This window comes from Schistocerca serialis, chromosome 2 (assembly GCF_023864345.2).
Source record: "Schistocerca serialis cubense isolate TAMUIC-IGC-003099 chromosome 2, iqSchSeri2.2, whole genome shotgun sequence".
NCBI classification, from domain to species: Eukaryota; Metazoa; Arthropoda; class Insecta; order Orthoptera; family Acrididae; genus Schistocerca; species Schistocerca serialis.
Genome location: NC_064639.1, coordinates 973186850 through 973205004, shown reverse-complemented (window position 1 = coordinate 973205004; position 18155 = coordinate 973186850). Strand labels below are relative to the sequence as shown.

The following is an 18155-nucleotide window of genomic DNA, read 5'->3' as shown; positions in this document are numbered from 1 at the left end:
GATGTGGTCCTGTGGAACGGCTTGCCATGCCATTTCCACTTGGCGCCTCAGTTGGACCAGCGTTCGTGCTGGACGTGCAGACCGCATGAGACGACGCTTCATCCAGTCCCAAACATGCTCAATGGGGGACAGATCCGGAGATCTTGCTGGCCAGGGTAGTAGACTTACACCATCTAGAGCACGTTGGGTGGCACGGGATACATGCGGACGTGCATTGTCCGGTTGAAACAGCAAGTTCCCTTGCCGGTCTAGGAATGGTAGAACGATGGGTTCGATGACGGTTTGGATGTACCGTGCACTATTCAGTGTCCCCTCGACGATCACCAGTGGTGTACGGCCAGTGTAGGAGATCGCTCCCCACACCATGATTCCGGGTGTTGGCCCTGTGTGCCTCGGTCGTATGCAGTCCTGATTGTGGCGCTCACCTGCACGGCGCCAAACACGCATACGACCATCATTGGCACCAAGGCAGAAGCGACTCTCATCGCTGAAGACGACACGTCCCCATTCGTCCCTCCATTCACGCCTGTCGCGACACCACTGGAGACGGGCTGCACGATGTTGGGGCGTGAGCGGAAGACGGCTTAACGGTGTGCGGGACCGTAGCCCAGCATCATGGAGACGGTTGCGAATGGTCCTCGCCGATACCCCAGGAGCAACAGTGTCCCTAATTTGCTGGGAAGTGGCGGTGCGGTCCCCTACGGCACTGCGTAGGATCCTACGGTCTTGGCGTGCATCCGTGCGTCGCTGCGGTCCGGTCCCAGGTCGACGGGCACGTGCACCTTCCGCCGACCACTGGCGACAACATCGATGTACTGTGGAGACCTCACGCCCCACGTGTTGAGCAATTCGGCGGTACGTCCACCCGGCCTCCCGCATGCCCACTATACGCCCTCGCTCAAAGTCCGTCAACTGCACATACGGTTCACGTCCACGCTGTCGCGGCATGCTACCAGTGTTAAAGACTGTGATGGAGCTCCGTATGCCACGGCAAACTGGCTGACACTGACGGCGGCGGTGCACAAATGCTGCGCAGCTAGCGCCATTCGACGGCCAACACCGCGGTTCCTGGTGTGTCCGCTGTGCCGTGCGTGTGATCATTGCTTGTACAGCCCTCTCGCAGTGTCCGGAGCAAGTATGGTGGGTCTGACACACCGGTGTCAATGTGTTCTTTTTTCCGTTTCCAGGAGTGTATTTCAGTGTTTATGGAATCGAAGGGAATTCACAAAGCATTTGCAGTATGAGCCCTCTTATCAATGTAACGGAGCGCGCCCTGTCGACCAGGTCCACGGCTGCTGTAACTGGTCCTGGATGTAGTGGATATTGGCACTGGGATGGAGTTGATGTCCGATCTGGTCCACGGTGGCCGAGCGGTTCTAGGCGCTCAGTCCGGAACCGCGCGACTGCTACGGTCGCAGGTTCGAATCCTGCCTGGGGCATGGATGTGTGTGATGTCCTTAGGTCAGTTAGATTTAAGTAGTTCTAAGTTCTAGGGGACTGATGACCACAGATGTTAAGTCCCATAGTGCTCAGAACCATTTGACCCATTTCGAACCTAATATTTGAGGTCATCAGTCCCTTAGGCTTAGAACTACTTAAACCTAACTAACCTAAGGGCATCACACACACCCATGCCCTAGGCAGGATTCGAATCTGCGATTGGAGCAGCAGCACGGTTCCGGACTGAAGCGCCTAGAACCGCTCGGCCACAGCTGCCTGTCATGTCTGGTCTGTGAATCTTACTGGCCACGGTAGTAACTCAGTATCACACAGACATTTCACAGAGAGTCGTGCCTTGTGTGGACGAACATTGTCCTGTTGAAAAATGGCATGAGAGGTAACGTATGCCGATGCAGGACGTCTCTCTCTCTGACCTGAAACAATATTGGAAGACTCCTCACACCATGATGCCAGAAGTAAGACCGCTGTGCCCCACCAACACATCGGAAGAATGGGATCTCTCGCCAGGTCAAACCCATACACACCGAAGATAGCCATCTAGGGTAGTACAGAACCACAGATCATCGCGGAACACAATGGTACGCCATTTATCAGCAATTCATGCTTTCCGTTCACGGTACCGCTCCAAACGCAGGTGTTCGTATTGTGGTGTTAACGGCAGCCTAGCACAGTAATCCACGTCGACCATTGCTGCATAACTGCACGGAATGTGCAGGTAGTCCATTACTTTTTCTTGGATGGAAGACGCAGATGCGACAGGTTACGACTTACTAGGTGCAAAATACGGCATTCCTCTTTTGCGGTGATCAGAGTTGGTAGACCGCAGCCTCGTCGACGAATATGCCTGCCCTCATGTATCCATGCAGTCCAATATCAGCCAAATGTCATATCAGAATCCCCCACATAGTAGGATAGTGTACGATTCACCCAGCTGGCCAAATGGAGACCTGTAATAAGGCCCCTTTCCTGTCAGGTACTGATAACGCTGTCTCACACGGCCACGTGGCATCTCCGTGTCCTAAACAGCGACCGCTCAACATCTGTCGCTGTTCACGTCTCTTGTACACAATACTATGCCTGGTTTTATTTATTTAATCGTATGGCTAGGGTCCCCAGTCAGGCAGTCCGTTCGCTGGGTACCGCTCTTTCAATGTGACGTCACTTCGGCGACCTGCAGTGGATGAGTGTGGTAGGATGATGATGAAGACAGCACAACACCCAGTCCCCGGGCGGAGAAAATTCCCCGACCCAGCCGGGAATCGAACCCGAGCCCAGAGGATTGACAAGCCGTCACGTTGACCATTCAGCTACCGGTGGCAGACGACTGTGCTTGGCAATAACAACAACCATGGACACTGCACTGTGGTGGTGGTGGTTCTGCCTGTGGCAGAGAATTACAATTTTGATTACTTACATACCCGCCGATGGCGTGTACTAAGGTATATTGACCTCTGACCATGCCTTCTGGGTGCTTCACTATTTTTGTCAGGCAGTGTAATTAAATAAATAAGAGATTGCAAGCCACTTTTAAACCTTTCTTATTGCTGTAAATGCACTGATCGAAAAAAGTCGTAACACCAAGAAAGAGTTGTACGACATAAATGACAGTTGGTAGGCATGTTTCCAAATCTGAGATGATGTGTGTTCAAATTTCGCGCCGGTCGCATAAGAGTGTCGCTAGCAGCGCCATTATGACGATGCAAATCAGGTTTGTTTTAAGTACATGCAGTAACGGTCGTGAGCATTAGTTACCTTTGAGATGGAATGGGTGGAGTTGACTTTGGTAGAGTACAGAGGGTGTTACAGCAGAAAAAAAAATAAAAACAATGTTTCAAACAATGACACAGGGAGCCTCTTTTGTGACTGACTGTATAGTCTGTGGGATACAGTCATCCTCCTACACTACGGGCATTGACACTTTACACTGGTCTGTGCAAGCGACTTTGATCACTGGCTGCCTGCTCCAGTGGATAAGTACTTGTATATTTAATAGGATCGCCACATGCACTTGATGCCGTCATGCAGATGGTGTTTGTTTTCGATATATGGGAAGAGAGATGCGGTAAAAATCTTGTCGAGTTCTCTATCAAACGAAGTTAGCAGAGCTTTTATACTTCGTAATTTTTCTCTGTTGGATGGTACTGAATAACGATGATACAATGATGGGGTAATAGATATGAATGGACCCTGAGGAATGCAGATCTGCTTTGGACTGCAGTACCTGAATGATGTTGAGTCTTCCTAATTTTCCCGATAAGAAACACCACCATGACTGTTCGTACTGTCTTTATAGTACCTAGTGTTGCAGGAGCGGGCTTCATTTGGCGCCGACCTTACGCATCGTGCACAGCGGGTGGAGCTACGGCAACATGTTCCCATGGCCATCGAATGGTCAAAACACAATCCTGTCGCACTGCCTCAGCTTAGCCTGTATCTACACGGACTGCAGAATGTGGTAGATATAGCTCTCTCTGACTTCTACTCAGTCCTGACTTAAACTGGAACGATCACTTGCGCAAAGCTGCAGGGATGGTAGTGCAGAGTCTGACGGCCAGTTGCAGGATGCATAGGGACTACCTAAAACCATGCTGGAATCAAACAGTAGCAGATAAGTTCGAAAAAGGTGACTCGTTTCGAGATGTGAGAGTGCCAGAAATATGATTCACTAGTGGCTGTAATCATTAAAAGACTTCTGCACAGGATCCAACGCAGGCATGTGGTTGAATTGAAAGACTTGATTTCAAATTGCAGACAGCGTTTCTACCGGAAAGCTTGGCACTAGCGATCTGAAAAGCTTGCGTACATATCTTATGACTTCAAACAGCACACCATTTGCTGTTTGTGATCATTCTCATTCAGCCATTTCCTATAACCCAGTGGATATATCGCAGAACTTCTGACGTGGCACCGAGACAGAATGCGTTACAAGTACTGGAGGAGTATCTAGCGTCGGCATGAGGGAGTTGCAAATACCGGCTTCATGCCGAATCACTTTCTAAATTCGATGATTTTATTGCGACCTTACACTGTCGCCGACGTGTAACCGCACTTTCGGTCTGTTAATATACACTCTGGTGATCACTGTCTATATTCAATGTCGTGGTGTATGTGCGGAAAAAGCATTTCTGTCGGAGGTAATGCCATACCATGATTTATAAGGTTTGTAATGTCGCAACACCAAGAAAGAGTTGTACGACATAAATGACAGTTGGTAGGCGTGTTTCCAAATCTCAAAGATGATGTCTGTTCAAATTTCGCGCCGGTCGCGTAAGTGGCGCTAGCAGCTCCATTATGAGGAAGCAAATCAGGTTTGTTTTAAATACATGCAGTAACGGTCGTGAGCATTAGTTACCTTTGAGATGGAACAGGCAGAGTTGACGTCGGTCAAGAATGCCTTTAAGTGACAAAGGCGACATTATCAACCCTCAGTGAGTGTGAACGGCGTCGTGTAATATCGCTACGAGAAGCGGAATTTTCCTTCTGAGATACTGCAGAAAGACTTCTGCATCTACATCTACATCTACATCCATACTCCGCAAGCCACCGGACTGTGTGTGGCGCAGGGTACCTTGAGTACCTCTATCGGTTCTCCCTTCTATTCCAGTCTCGTATTGTTCGTGGAAAGAAGGATTGTCGGTATGCCTCTGTGCGGGCTCTAATCTCTCTGATTTTATCCTCATGGTCTCTTCGCGAGATATACGTAGGAGGGAGCAATATACTGCTTGAATCTTCGGTGAAGGTATGTTCTCGAAACTTTAACAAAAGCCCGTACCGAGCTACTGAGCGTCTCTCCTGCAGAGTCTTCCACTGGAGTTTTTTTATCTATCATCTCCGTAACGCTTTCGCGATTACTAAATGATCCTGTAACGAAGCGCGCTGCTCTCCGTTGGATCTTCTCTATATCTTCTATCAACACTATCTGGTACGGATCCCACACTGCTGAGCAGTATTCAAGCAGTGGGCGAACAAGCGTACTGTAACCTACTTCCTTTGTTTTCGGATTGCATTTCCTTAGGATTCTTCCAATGAATCTCAGTCTGGCATCTGCTTTACCGACGATCAACATTATATGATCATTCCATTTTAAATCACTCCTAATGCGTACTCCCAGATAATTTGTGTTATTAACTGCTTCCAGTTGCTGACCTGCTATTTTGTAGCTGAATGATAAAGGATCTATCTTTCTGTGTGTTCGCAGCACATTACACTTGTCTACATTGAGATTCAATTGCCATTCCCTGCACCATGCGTCAATTCGCTGCAGATCCTCCTGCATTTCAGTACAATTTTCCATTGTTACAACCTCTCGATACACCACAGCATCATCCGCAAAAAGCCTCAGTGAACTTCCGATGTCATCCACAAGGCCATTTATGTATATTGTGAATAGCAACGGTCCTATGACACTCCCCTGCGGCACACCTGAAATCACTCTTACTTCGGAAGACTTCTCTCCATTGAGAATGACATGCTGCGTCCTGTTATCTAGGAACTCCTCAATCCAATCACGTAATTGGTCTGATAGTCCATATGCTCTTACTTTGTTCATTAAACGACTGTGGGGAACTGTATTGAACGCCTTGCGGAAGTCAAGAAACACGGCATCTACCTGCGAGTCCGTGTCTACGGCCCTCTGAGTCTCGTGGACGAATAGCGGGAGCTGGGTTTCACACGATCGTCTTTTTCGAAACCCATGCTGTTCGTACAGAGTAGATTTATAGTCTCCAGAAAAGTCATTATACTCGAACACAATACGTGTTCCAAAATTCTACAAGTGATCGACGTTAGAGATATAGGTCTATAGTCCTGCACATCTGCTCGACGTCCCTTCTTGAAAACGGGGATGACCTGTGCCCTTTTCCACTCCTTTGGAACGCTACGCTCTTCTAGAGACCTACGGTACACCGCTGCAAGAAGGGGGGCAAGTTCCTTCGCGTACTGTGTGTAAAATTGAACTGGTATCCCATCAGATCCAGAGGCCTTTCCTCTTTTGAGCGATTTTAATTGTTTCTCTATCCCTCTGTCGTCTATTTCGATATCTACCATTTTGTCATCTGTGCGACAATCTAGAGAAGGAACTACAGTGCAATCTTCCTCTGTGAAACAACTTTGGAAAAAGACATTTAGTGTTTCGGCCTTTAGTCTGTCATCCTCTGTTTCAGTACAGGAGTGTAGCCACTGTACATGACTACTGGCAGTGGTGGTCTGAGATTGTACAGTCGTAAAAAGACCGGGCGAGAGGGACGAATATCGTGTTCGGTTTTTGGCACTGGCGCATCGTACTGCATCTGCAACAGCAACTTGAGCAGCAGTTGGCACCACAGTGACAAGAACTGTTACAAACCACTTACTGAAAGGACAGCTCCGAGTCAGATGCTCTGTAGCGCGCATTCCACCGACCACAAACCACTGCCATTAGAGACTTCAGCCACCAACCACTGCTTCCCCTTCATGCGTCTCGACTCTTATAATTACCGTCTGGTTTCTGTACATAACGTAAATAACCTTCGGCTCCCCGCATTGTACCACTGCTACCTTCAGAATTTTAAAGAATGTTTTTCAATCAACATTGCCAAAACCTTTCTCCAAATCTACAAATGCTAAAACGTAGGTTTGCCTTTCCTTAACCTACCTTCTAAGAGAAGCTGTAGGGTCAGTATTGCCTCTCGTGTTCCACATTTTTCCGGAATCCAAACTGATCTTTCCCGCGGTCGGCTTCTACCAGTTTTTCCATTCTTCTGGAAATATTTCGGGTCTGCATTTCGCAATCATGAGTTATGAAAGTCGCACTGGAGGTCTGTTGTTTTTTTTCTGATGAAAACTGTTTCTACCTCTGTGCCAGTGATGGCCGTGTTTTGGTTAGAAAGACGTCAGTTGGGGATCTCCATCCGACCTTTCTTCTTACTAGATACACTGAACCTACAGCAGTCTCGTGATTCGACCTGCTGTGATGCCGTTCATGAACAGTGTTCCAGGGGATGTTTTCCAACAGGATTACGCTCGCCCACATACCGCTGTTGTGTCCCAGCAGTGTAGTAGCGAGAACATAAGCAACGGCACTCAGATTTCAAAAGGGTCGCTCTGCTGAGAGAGTTGTTTATACATTTATTGTTTTTGTTGATATGCTCTTCAGACAGAAGCCTCGTTTGATGCAGCGCTCCACGCTACTTACTCCCATAATTCTTTCTTCTGAGATGCTTTTCTTGCCATTACCTTTCTAAATCTCATATCCTCCCTGCTTCGGCCATCATAAGTTACTTTACTGTCCAAATAGCAGAACTCATCTATTACTTTTAGCGTCTCGTTTGCTAATCTAATTCCCTCGGCATCACCTGATACAGGGTGACACACGGGAGACGGACGGTTTTTAATGAAATAATACTCAGCCAAATTTAAAATTAATGCATGTTTATTTACACAAAATCAAAGCTTATTATTTGCCATTTTAGTTAACAAAGTTATTTGTCAAAAATAATGTCGTCAAGGTGACGTCCATCATTGCGAATGCAGGACTCAAGTCTCTTCTCAAAATCCTCCATCACACGGACTAAAAATTCTGCAGGGATGGCAGCAATTTCTTGAATGATTGCATTCTTCAACTCGTCCAAATTTCGTGGTTTGTAGTTATAGACACAGTTCTTAAGGTACCCCCACAGAAAAAAGTCACATACTGACAAGTCGGGAGACCAGGGAGGCCAAGGAACATTGCCAAAACGTGAGATAATCCGGCCAGGAAACACGCGTCTAAGAACTGCGTAGTGGAAGTGTTTGCCATGTGCGATGTAGCCCCATGCTGCTGGAACCAAACCCGTTTTAAAGGGATTCGTCGTCTTCTTAGTACTGGTTTCAAGAATGTTTCAAGCATACGAATGTAACGAACCGAATTAACAGTAACTGTGGCCCCGTTCTCTTCAAAAAATAAGGTCCAATAATGCACACCAGACTTACTTTTTATGAGTGTAGAGGACGCTGGTGGATAAGGTGTGGATGCTCTGGAGCCCAGTAACGTAGGTTTTGCTTATTCACGGTCCAGTTTAAATGAAAATGAGTTTCATTGCTCATCAATAAAATTTCATTTTCGCTCGATCCCAAAATCACTTGTATTCTGTAAGAAAAGTCTTCTCGTACAGGAAAATCAGTTTCCTTAAGTTGTTGGACAATGCGCATTTTGTAGGGATGGAATTTTGATTCTTTATGCAAAATTCGTCCAACCGATTCACGATTGATTCGTAACTCACTAGCATGACGCTAGCTGACCGTCCTGGGCTTCTGACTGCCGCTTGCCTTACCCTTTCAACATTTTCTGGTGTCGTCACTCTGCGTCTCGGCCCAGGATGCTTCTTTCCCAGTATGTTTCCAGTTTATATGAAGTTTTCCACCCATCTGAGGATTGTGTTACGGCTCGGAACAGCTCCATGTCGACAGACATTAAACCGCGCACGAAACAATCGTTGCGCAGCAATAATAGACTCACCACTTTTCACGAAACTGTCATGGACAAACACTCGACGTTGCAAGTCCCACTGCTCCATAGTGACTGAGTAAATGAAATGGCGTCTTGCGTGGATCAGAACTATCCCCACCATGAACACATACCACCATCGCGCCCTCAGTACTATGGAGTTCAAAACCTTCCGTCTCCTGTGTGTCACCCTGTATAATCCGACTACATTCCATTACCCTTGTTTTACTTTTGTTGATGTTTAACTTACATTCTCCTTTCAAGACACGGCCTGTTCTGTTCACTGCACATTCAAGTCTTTTCTTGTCTCTGACAGCTTTACAATGTCATCGGAAAACTGCAAAGTTTTTATTTCTTCACCCTGAACTTTAATTTCCTATAGAGCTTACGTTCTACCAGCCGGTGATATGCATTGCTTTGATATCCTTTAAAAAAATCTGAGAAACCTTTAACCAGGCTAAACGCGTTATTTGTACAAAAATAACTTTGCAAGCCGGACTGTCTCATTGTACGATGTTTAATTCTCGTTTCCAAATATCTCCTTGCGTTCCTTCACAGCTTCCTCAGTGTACAGTCAATAACATTGGTGGTTGGCTACAACCCTGTCTCATTCCCTTTTCAACCACCAACCACTGCTCCGCCTTCATGCCTCTCGACTCTTATAATTGCCCTCTGGTTTCTGTATATGTCGTAAATAACCTTCGTCTCCCCACATTGTACCACTGCTACCTTCAGAATTTTAAAGAATGTTTCTCAATCAACATTGTCAAAATCTTTCTCCAAATCTACAAATGATAAAAACGTCGATTTGCCTTTCCTTAAGCTACCTTCTAAGAGAAGCCGTAGGGTCAGTATTGCCTCGCGTGTTCCACATTTTTCCGGAATCCAAACTGATCTTTCCCGCGGTCGGCTTCTGCCAGTTTTTCCATTCTTCTGTAAATATTTCGGGTCTGTATTTTGCAATCATCTGTTATTAAAGCGATAGTTCGGTAATATTCAGACCTTCAGCAACTGCATACTTTGGGATTGGAATCATTGCATTCCTTTTCGCCTGTCTCATACATTTGAGTTCCAAGTGGAAGAGTTTTGTCGTGGCTCGCTCTCCCAAGGATATCAGTAGTTCCGACGGAATGTCCTCTACCCCTCGGGCCTTGTTTCGACTTAGACATTTCAGAGCTTTGTCAAATTCTTCTCGCAGTATCGTATCTCCCACCTCTTCTTCCTCTACTTCCCTTTCTCTAACGTTGCCTTCAAGTTCATTTCCCTTGTATAGCCCCTCTATAAACTCCTTCCACTTTTCAGCTTTTCTTTCTTTGATTTGTACCGATTTTCCATCTCAGCTCTTGACATTCATAGAACTAATTTTCTTTTCTCCAAAGGCCCCTTTAATTTTCCTGTAGGTGGAATTTATTTTTCTCCTAGTTATGAACGTTTCTAGACTTCCGTTTGTCCTCTAGCGATTCCTCACTGGTCCTTTTTCGCTTCCTATTAATCACATTTTTTAGATTTTTGTATTCCCTTTCGTATGCTTCACTTGCTGCATTTTATATTTTCTCCTTTCATGAGTTAAATTCAGTATTTCCTGTGATTTCCAAGGATTTCCCCTAGGTCTTGTCTTTTTACCTATTTGATCCTCTGCTGCGTTCACTATTTCGTCTCTCCAAGCTACCCATTCGTCTTCTGCTGTACTCCCTTCCCCCGTTTCAGTCAATCGTTGCTTAATGCTTCCTTCGAAACTCTTAGGAACATCTGGTTCTTTCAGCTTATCCGGGTGACATCTCCTTAAATTCCTACCTTTCTGCAAAATTTTCAGTTTTAATTTACAGTTCGTAACCAATAAATTATGGTCACAGCCCAAATTTCCCCTGCAAATCTCTTGCAGTTCAAAATATGATTCAGAAATCTTTTCTTATCATATTACAATCAATCTGAAACCTAAAAGTGTCTACACATCTCTTCCACGTATACAACCTTCGTTCATGATTCGTTAGCGATGATTAAATCATGCTTTGTGCAAAGATCTACCTGGCGACTTCCTGTTCCGTTCATTCCCATCAGTCAATATTCGTCTGCTGTTGCTAGTCTACTACTATTACTATCTACTGATACATAATATATTATTTTTGCTACTTTATTTCTCCATAAACATTTATGTGTATTTATTTCTAGGAAGAAGTACAATCTACATCCACTGAAAGAGAAATAGAAAGCAGACTGCAATGTCCACTAAGGTCAGAGATTAAATGAATGTTGACTTTTTAAACGTTTCATTGAAACAGATACAGAGATGCAATTCATATCATCTTAGAGATCAAGAAAACATAAAGGTCCACATCCTATCAACAAAAAGAGATTTAGCAGTTTGCAATAAATGTCCAATGCATAATTACTGTTTTGCAAGCCTTCGATTGAATAATTAAGAAAATGTTGTTGTTGTTGTGGTCTTCAGTCCTGAGACTGGTTTGATGCAGCTCTCCATGCTACTCTATCCTGTGCAAGCTTCTTCATCTCCCAGTACCTACTGCAACCTACATCCTTCTGAATCTGCTTAGTGTATTGATCTCTTGGTCTCCCTCTACGATTTTTACCCTCCACGCTGCCCTCCAATGCTAAATTTGTGATCCCTTGATGCCTCAAAACATGTCCTACCAACCGATCCCTTCTTCTAGTCAAGTTGTGCCACAAACTTCTCTTCTCCCCAATCCTATTCAATACCCCCTCATTAGTTACGTGATCTACCCACCTTATCTTCAGCATTCTTCTGTAGCACCACATTTCGAAAGCTTCTATTCTCTTCTTGTCCAAACTGGTTATCGTCCATGTTTCACTTCCATACATGGCTACACTCCATACAAATACTTTCAGAAACGACTTCCTGACACTTACATCTATACTCGATGTTAACAAATTTCTCTTCTTCAGAAACGATTTCCTTGCCATTGCCAGTCTACATTTTATATCCTCTCTACTTCGACCATCATCAGTTATTTTACTCCCTAAATAGCAAAACTCTTTTACTACTTTAAGTGTCTCATTTCCTAATCTAATCCCCTCAGCATCACCCGATTTAATTTGACTACATTCCATTATCCTCGTTTTGCTTTTGTTGATGTTCATCTTATATCCTCCTTTCAAGACACTGTCCATTCCGTTCAACTGCTCTTCCAAGTCCTTTGCTGTCTCTGACAGAACTACTATGTCATCGGTGAACCTCAAAGTTTTTATTTCTTCTCCATGGATTTTAATACCTACTCCGAATTTTTCTTTTGTTTCCTTTACTGCTTGCTCAATATACAGATTGAATAACATCGGGGAGAGGCTACAACCCTGTCTCACTCCTTTCCAAACCACTGATTCCCTTTCATGCCCCTCGACTCTTATAACTGCCATCTGGTTTCTGCATAAATTGTAAATAGCCTTTCGCTCCCTGTATTTTACCCCTGCCACCTTGAGAATTTGAAAGAGAGTATTCCAGTTAACGTTGTCAAAAGCTTTCTCTAAGTCTACAAATGCTAGAAATGTAGGTTTGCCTTTCCTTAATCTTTCTTCTAAGATAAGTCGTAAGGTTAGTATTGCCTCACGTGTTCCAACATTTCTACGGAATCCAAACTGATCTTCCCCGAGGTAATTAACAAAATAAAAATCCAAAATTTCTTTATTATTAGAAAATAAAAATCCAAAATTTCTTTATTATTTTGGGACTAAACTTACCTAAAACTCTCATAGTTTCCTCCTGAGTCTTTTACACATATTTTTTGCAGTTTACTTAATGTGAGAAATTTGCATTCTCTAGTATCATATTTTCTAATGTAAAGGAGAACTGACACGGAAGTTCTGAAACGCTTACTGTATTAATTCTGTCACTACAGAACAACTCACATTGTTGCTTTGTAAATATGCTGTTGCACTTTTCTTTCTTTCTTATGTTCAGTGTCTCTGGCATACGCCTACCTGAAGTAAGACAGTAAAAGCCACGTATTGCTCTGAAACTTTTCCAAGTACTTGGTGGTTATGGCAGTGCTAACCCACTGTAGGAGTAACAAAGTTACAAATAAACCGTATCCTAAGAGTTTTTAACTATTTTTTATCCACATGGCAGATTACGTAGCTAAAAAAGTAGTGTAAGAATTCGTAGAAAAAGTTGTAAGTAAGTCCATTGTGATCTATTATTTACAAATTTTTAACATGAACATGTGATAAATCTACGCTCACTTGGATTAGGACTGTCTTCCGCCGACCCTTTGAATTAGTCAGCGAGTACATACACTGATCGGCCACAACGTTACGACCACTTACCTATTAGCCGGTATGTCCACCTTTGGCAGGGATAACAGAGGCGACGTGTCGTGGCATGAGAGCAGTGAGGCCTTGGTACGTCGCTTGATGGAGCTGGCACCACATCTACTCACACAAGTCACCTAATTGCTGCGTAAATACCGTGGGGAGGGGGGGGGGGGTGGAGGGAGGGGGAGGGGACGAGCTGTGACTCCACGTTCAACAACATCGCAGATGTCTTCGATCGGTTTCAGATTTGGCAAGTTAGCGGGGCAGCACATCAAACGGAACTCACCACTGTGTCCCTCGAACCACTCCATCACACTCCTGGCGTTGTGTCATCGCGCATTATCTTGCTGAAAAATAGCACTGCCATAGGGAAACATGATCGTTATGAAGGGGTGTATAAGTGTACCAGTGTACGATATTCCTTGGCCGTCTTGGTGGCTTGCACGGGCTCGATTGGAGTCTTGGATGCCCGCTTGACTGTTCCACAGAACATAAATGGAGCAGTTGCGAGCTTGTCCCTGTACCGCAGTGCAGGTGCCAAGGAGCTGTTCCCCTGGAAGACGGTGGACCCGCCCCTTCCAATCAGCATGAGGAAGAAGGTGTCAGACCATGCAACGCGTTGCCACTACGCTAACGTCCATTGCCGATGCTCCATAGCCCATTTCAGTCGTAGTTGCCGATGTCCTGGTGTTAACATTGGCACATGCATGGGTCGTCAGCTGCGGACGCCCATCGATAGGAGCATTTGGTGCGCTGCATGTTCAGACATACTTGCACTCTGCCCAACATCCCAAGCATCCAAGCCGGCCGCTGTGGGCGAACGGTTCTAGGCCCTTCAGTCCGGAACCGCCCTGCTGCTACGGTCGCAGGTTCGAATCCTGCCTCGGACATGGGTGTGTGTGATGTCCTTAGGCTAGTTAGGGTTAAGTAGTTGTAAGTCTAGGGGACTGATGACCTCAGATGTTAAGTCCCATAGTGCTTAGAGCCATTTTGAACCAGCATCGAAGTCTGAAGTTAGTTCCTCCATAGTTCGCCGCCTGTCCTGTTTTACCAGTCTACCTATCTACGACGTCCGACTTCTGCAATGAGGGGTGGTCGCCCAACCCCACGACGCGACGTGTGGATGTGGTTCAAAAATGGTTCAAATGGCTCTGGGCACTATGGGACTTAACATCTGTGGTCATCAGTCCCCTAGAACTTAGAACTACTTAAACCTAACTAACCTAAGGACATCACACACGTCCATGCCCGAGGCAGGATTCGAACCTGCGACCGTAGCGGTCACGCGGTTCCAGACTGAAGCGCTTAGAACCACGGCCTGTGGATGTGGTTTCACCTTGGTTTCGTCACGTGTTGAAGACACTCACCACAGCACTCCTCGAACACCGAACACGTTGTACAGTTTCCGAAATGCTCGTGCCTGGCCTCCAGGGCAACACAATCTCTCGGTCAAAGACAGATGGCGCCATCCACATTCAACACCCGGGCAGCACGCTCACTGATACGAGGGCCACTCCAAAAGAAATGCACACATTTTTTGTAAAAATACAGTTTTCATTCTGAATGAGTGAAAGTTTTACAGTGTGTAGATACATCCTTCCCGCTTGTTTTCAAACTTAGTTCAACCTGTTCCTGTGAGAGGCGCCGTCACAGCATGTCTTCAAGATGGCTGCGACACTTGACGTTTGTCAGAAGCAACGTGCTGTCTTAGAATTCCTGTGCTGTGAAAACGTGACAGTGGGAAACATCCACGAGAGGTTGAAAAAGGTGTATGGAGATGCTGCTGTCGATCGCAGTACAGTTTGTCGGTGGGCAAGCAGTTTATGTGATGAAAGCGGGCACGGTAATATTGAGGATTGATGACTGCTGACAGATGCATCACAGTGAACGAATTGTCACCCTACGCTGGGGTAGGGGATGGTGGTGGTGGTGGTGGTTAGTGTTTAACGTCCCGTCGACAACGAGGTCATTAGAGACGGAGCGCAAGCTCGGGTTAGGGAAGGATTGGGAAGGAAATCGGCCGTGCCCTTTCAAAGGAACCATCCCGGCATTTGCCTGAAACGATTGAGGGAAATCACGGAAAACCTAAATCAGGATGGCCGGAGACGGGATTGAACCGTCGTCCTCCCGAATGCGGGGGTAGGGGAAGGAAGTGTTTGCAGAATACTGAAAGTGTTGGCGTTAAAAAAGGTTTGTGACAGGTGGGTTCCCAGGACGTTGACAGTGGCTCACAAAGAAACAAGAAAAACGGTATGCAGCGAACTTTTGGAACAGTACGAGAATGGTGGAGATGAATTTCTTGGAAGAATTGTGACAGGTGATGAAATATGGCTGCATCATTTTTCACCAGAGACAAAGAGGCAATCAATGGAGTGGCATCATGCAAATTCACCCAAGAAAATTTCAAAACCATACCTTCCGCTGGAAAAGTTGTGGCTGCGGTGTTTTTCGATTCCGAAGGACTCTTGCTTGTGGACATCATGCCAAGTGGAACCACCGTAAACTCTGATGCATATGTGACGACACTGAAGAAACTTCAAGCTCGACCGAGTCGTGTTCGACCAAATCGGCAAAAGCAGGACGTTTTCCTGTTGCACGACAATGTACGGCCACGTGTCAGTCAAAAAATCATGGAAGCGATCACAAAACTCGGATGGACAACACTGAAACACCCGCCTTACAGTCCTGACTATCATCTCTTTGGGAAACTGAAAGACTCTCGTCGTGGAACAAGGTTTGAAGATGATGACTCCCTTGTGCACTCTGCCAAACAGTGTCTCCAACATGTTGGTCCAGATTTTTACCGTGCGGGTATACAGGCGCTGGTTCCAATATGGCGTAAGGTAGTTGAGAGGGATGGAAATTATGTGGAGAAATGTAAATATTGTTTCTAAAGGAAGTATCTACACACTGCAAAACTTTCAAACATGTAGAATAAAAAGATGGATTAAAAAAAATAGTGTGCATTTCTTTTGGAGTGACCCTCGTACTAGATGCATCGTGTGTGTGTGTGTGTGTGTGTGTGTGTCTGAATAGTAGCCATTCCTCGCCAGGTGACGCTGTTACTGCCTGAATGTATTTGTATCCATAGGAGGTCGCTGGTAATACTGTTCCGCCTGATCAGTTTATAACGATATAGCTCGCTGCACCCGAAGAAGACGGCTTGTTAGGTCGCTGAAATACCGTGGAGAAATATGGGATCAACGACTCGACTGAACACCCGAAAGCGGGTCATTAGCAAAAACGACAGTCGAGAAACACAAGTTTGTGTTGCGAAATGAGTGAGGCAGGGTTACATATTGTCAAACTGGTACTTAAAGAAGCAATCAAGGAAGTGAAATAAAATTGTGGAAGAGAAACAGAAATGCAGGCTTACAGTGCAGTGTTTCGCCGCTCACCTGTTTTCTGGCAACCACAGCTGCTGCATCAGGCTGAACACTTTGCAGTAGGGCCCTTGCTTCCAGACAGAAGTGTTCTGCAAGTCCTTCCCCGTCACGTCAAACAAATCGTGTATGATCACGTCGGGCACAGAGTTGCGCCCTTTAGCGTGTTCCAACTTTTCCGGACACGCATCACAAGCGATTATCTTCGTGCCTTCAGGGACCCGCGGCGCCAAGAACTGTGAGCATAAAACAGTAACATTACTCAGGTCTTCACATCTACATCTACATAGACGCCACCTTACAGTGAGTGGTGGAGGATACTTTGTGTATCAGTGCACTTCCCTCTTTTTCCTGCTCCAGTCGCGTATGGTCCACGGGAAGAACGACTGTCAGTAAGCCTCCGTGTGGACTCGAATCACTCTCATTTTATCTTCATGAGCCGGCCGAAGTGGCCGAGCGGTTCTAGGCGCTACAGTCTGGAGCCGCGCGACCGCTACGGTCGCAGGTTCTAATCCTGCCTCGGGCATCGATGTGTGTGATGTCCTTAGGTTAGTTAGGTTTAAGTAGTTCTAAGTTCTAGGGGACTGATGACCTCAGATGTTAAGTCCCATAGTGCTCAGAGCCATTTGAACCATTTTTTTTCTCTTCATGATTTTTCCGCGATATTAACGCAGGAAGAGGCGATATATTAGTTGACACTTCTAGGAACGTGCTCTCTCGGGACTTTAACAGTAGACCATCACGTGATGCACAACGCCTCTTTTGTAGCATTTGCCACTGGTGCTGGCTGAACACCTCTGTGACACTTTCGCGCTTAATAAACGAACCTGTAACGAAACGTGCTGCTCTTCTTTGGAGCTTCTATATTTCCTCTGTCAGTTCTGTCTGGAACGGATCCCCCACTGACGAGTAATATCCAAGTACTGGTCGAACGAGTGTTTTGTAAGCTACTTTGTCGATGGACCACATTTTTTGAGAACTCTTCTAAGGAATCTCAGTCTGATATCTGCGTTACCCACGATTAATTTTATATCGTCGTTTAATTTCAAATGGCTGCGTGCACATACTCCTAGATATTTTATGGAAGTAACTGCTTCCAGTGATTGTTCTACAATTGTGTAATCGTTCAACAGTGGGTCTTATGTCTACGTATTCTCAATACGTTACATGTGTTTATGTTGATGATCAATGACCTTCCCTGCAACAAGCGTCGATTCTCTGCATGCCTTTCTGCTGCAGTTACCTAGGGAGCCGACTTCTTTGTATACAACAGCATCGTCCGCGAAATGTCTCATCGAACCATCGAGGTTATCTACTAAACCATCTGCGAGGGTAATTCCAAAAGTAAGGTTTCCAATTTTTTTTATAAGCACGTAGACCCGTTTATTTCTACAATGGTTTACATCAGTTTACAGCTTGAACATTCAGCTATTTTTCGAGATAATCACCATTTCTGAATATGCATTTTTGTAGACGCTGTTGCAATTTTTGTATGCCCATGTCATACCAGCTGGCCGCAATGCTTTTCAAAAAGTTATGAACCTCTTCTTTCACCTCGTCTTCGG

The 18155-nt window shown here is 45.5% G+C and overlaps 1 protein-coding gene across 1 annotated transcript in view; it reads right to left on the bottom strand.

Moving 5' to 3' along the window:
- LOC126458376 (uncharacterized) overlaps nt 1–18155 on the bottom strand; it is a 146064-nt gene that overhangs the window by 75518 nt on the left and 52391 nt on the right. Inside the window, exon 3 of the mRNA XM_050095351.1 lies at nt 16606–16826. Coding sequence (XP_049951308.1) covers nt 16606–16826 — 221 coding nt within the window. The remainder of the gene's footprint in view (nt 1–16605; nt 16827–18155) is intronic.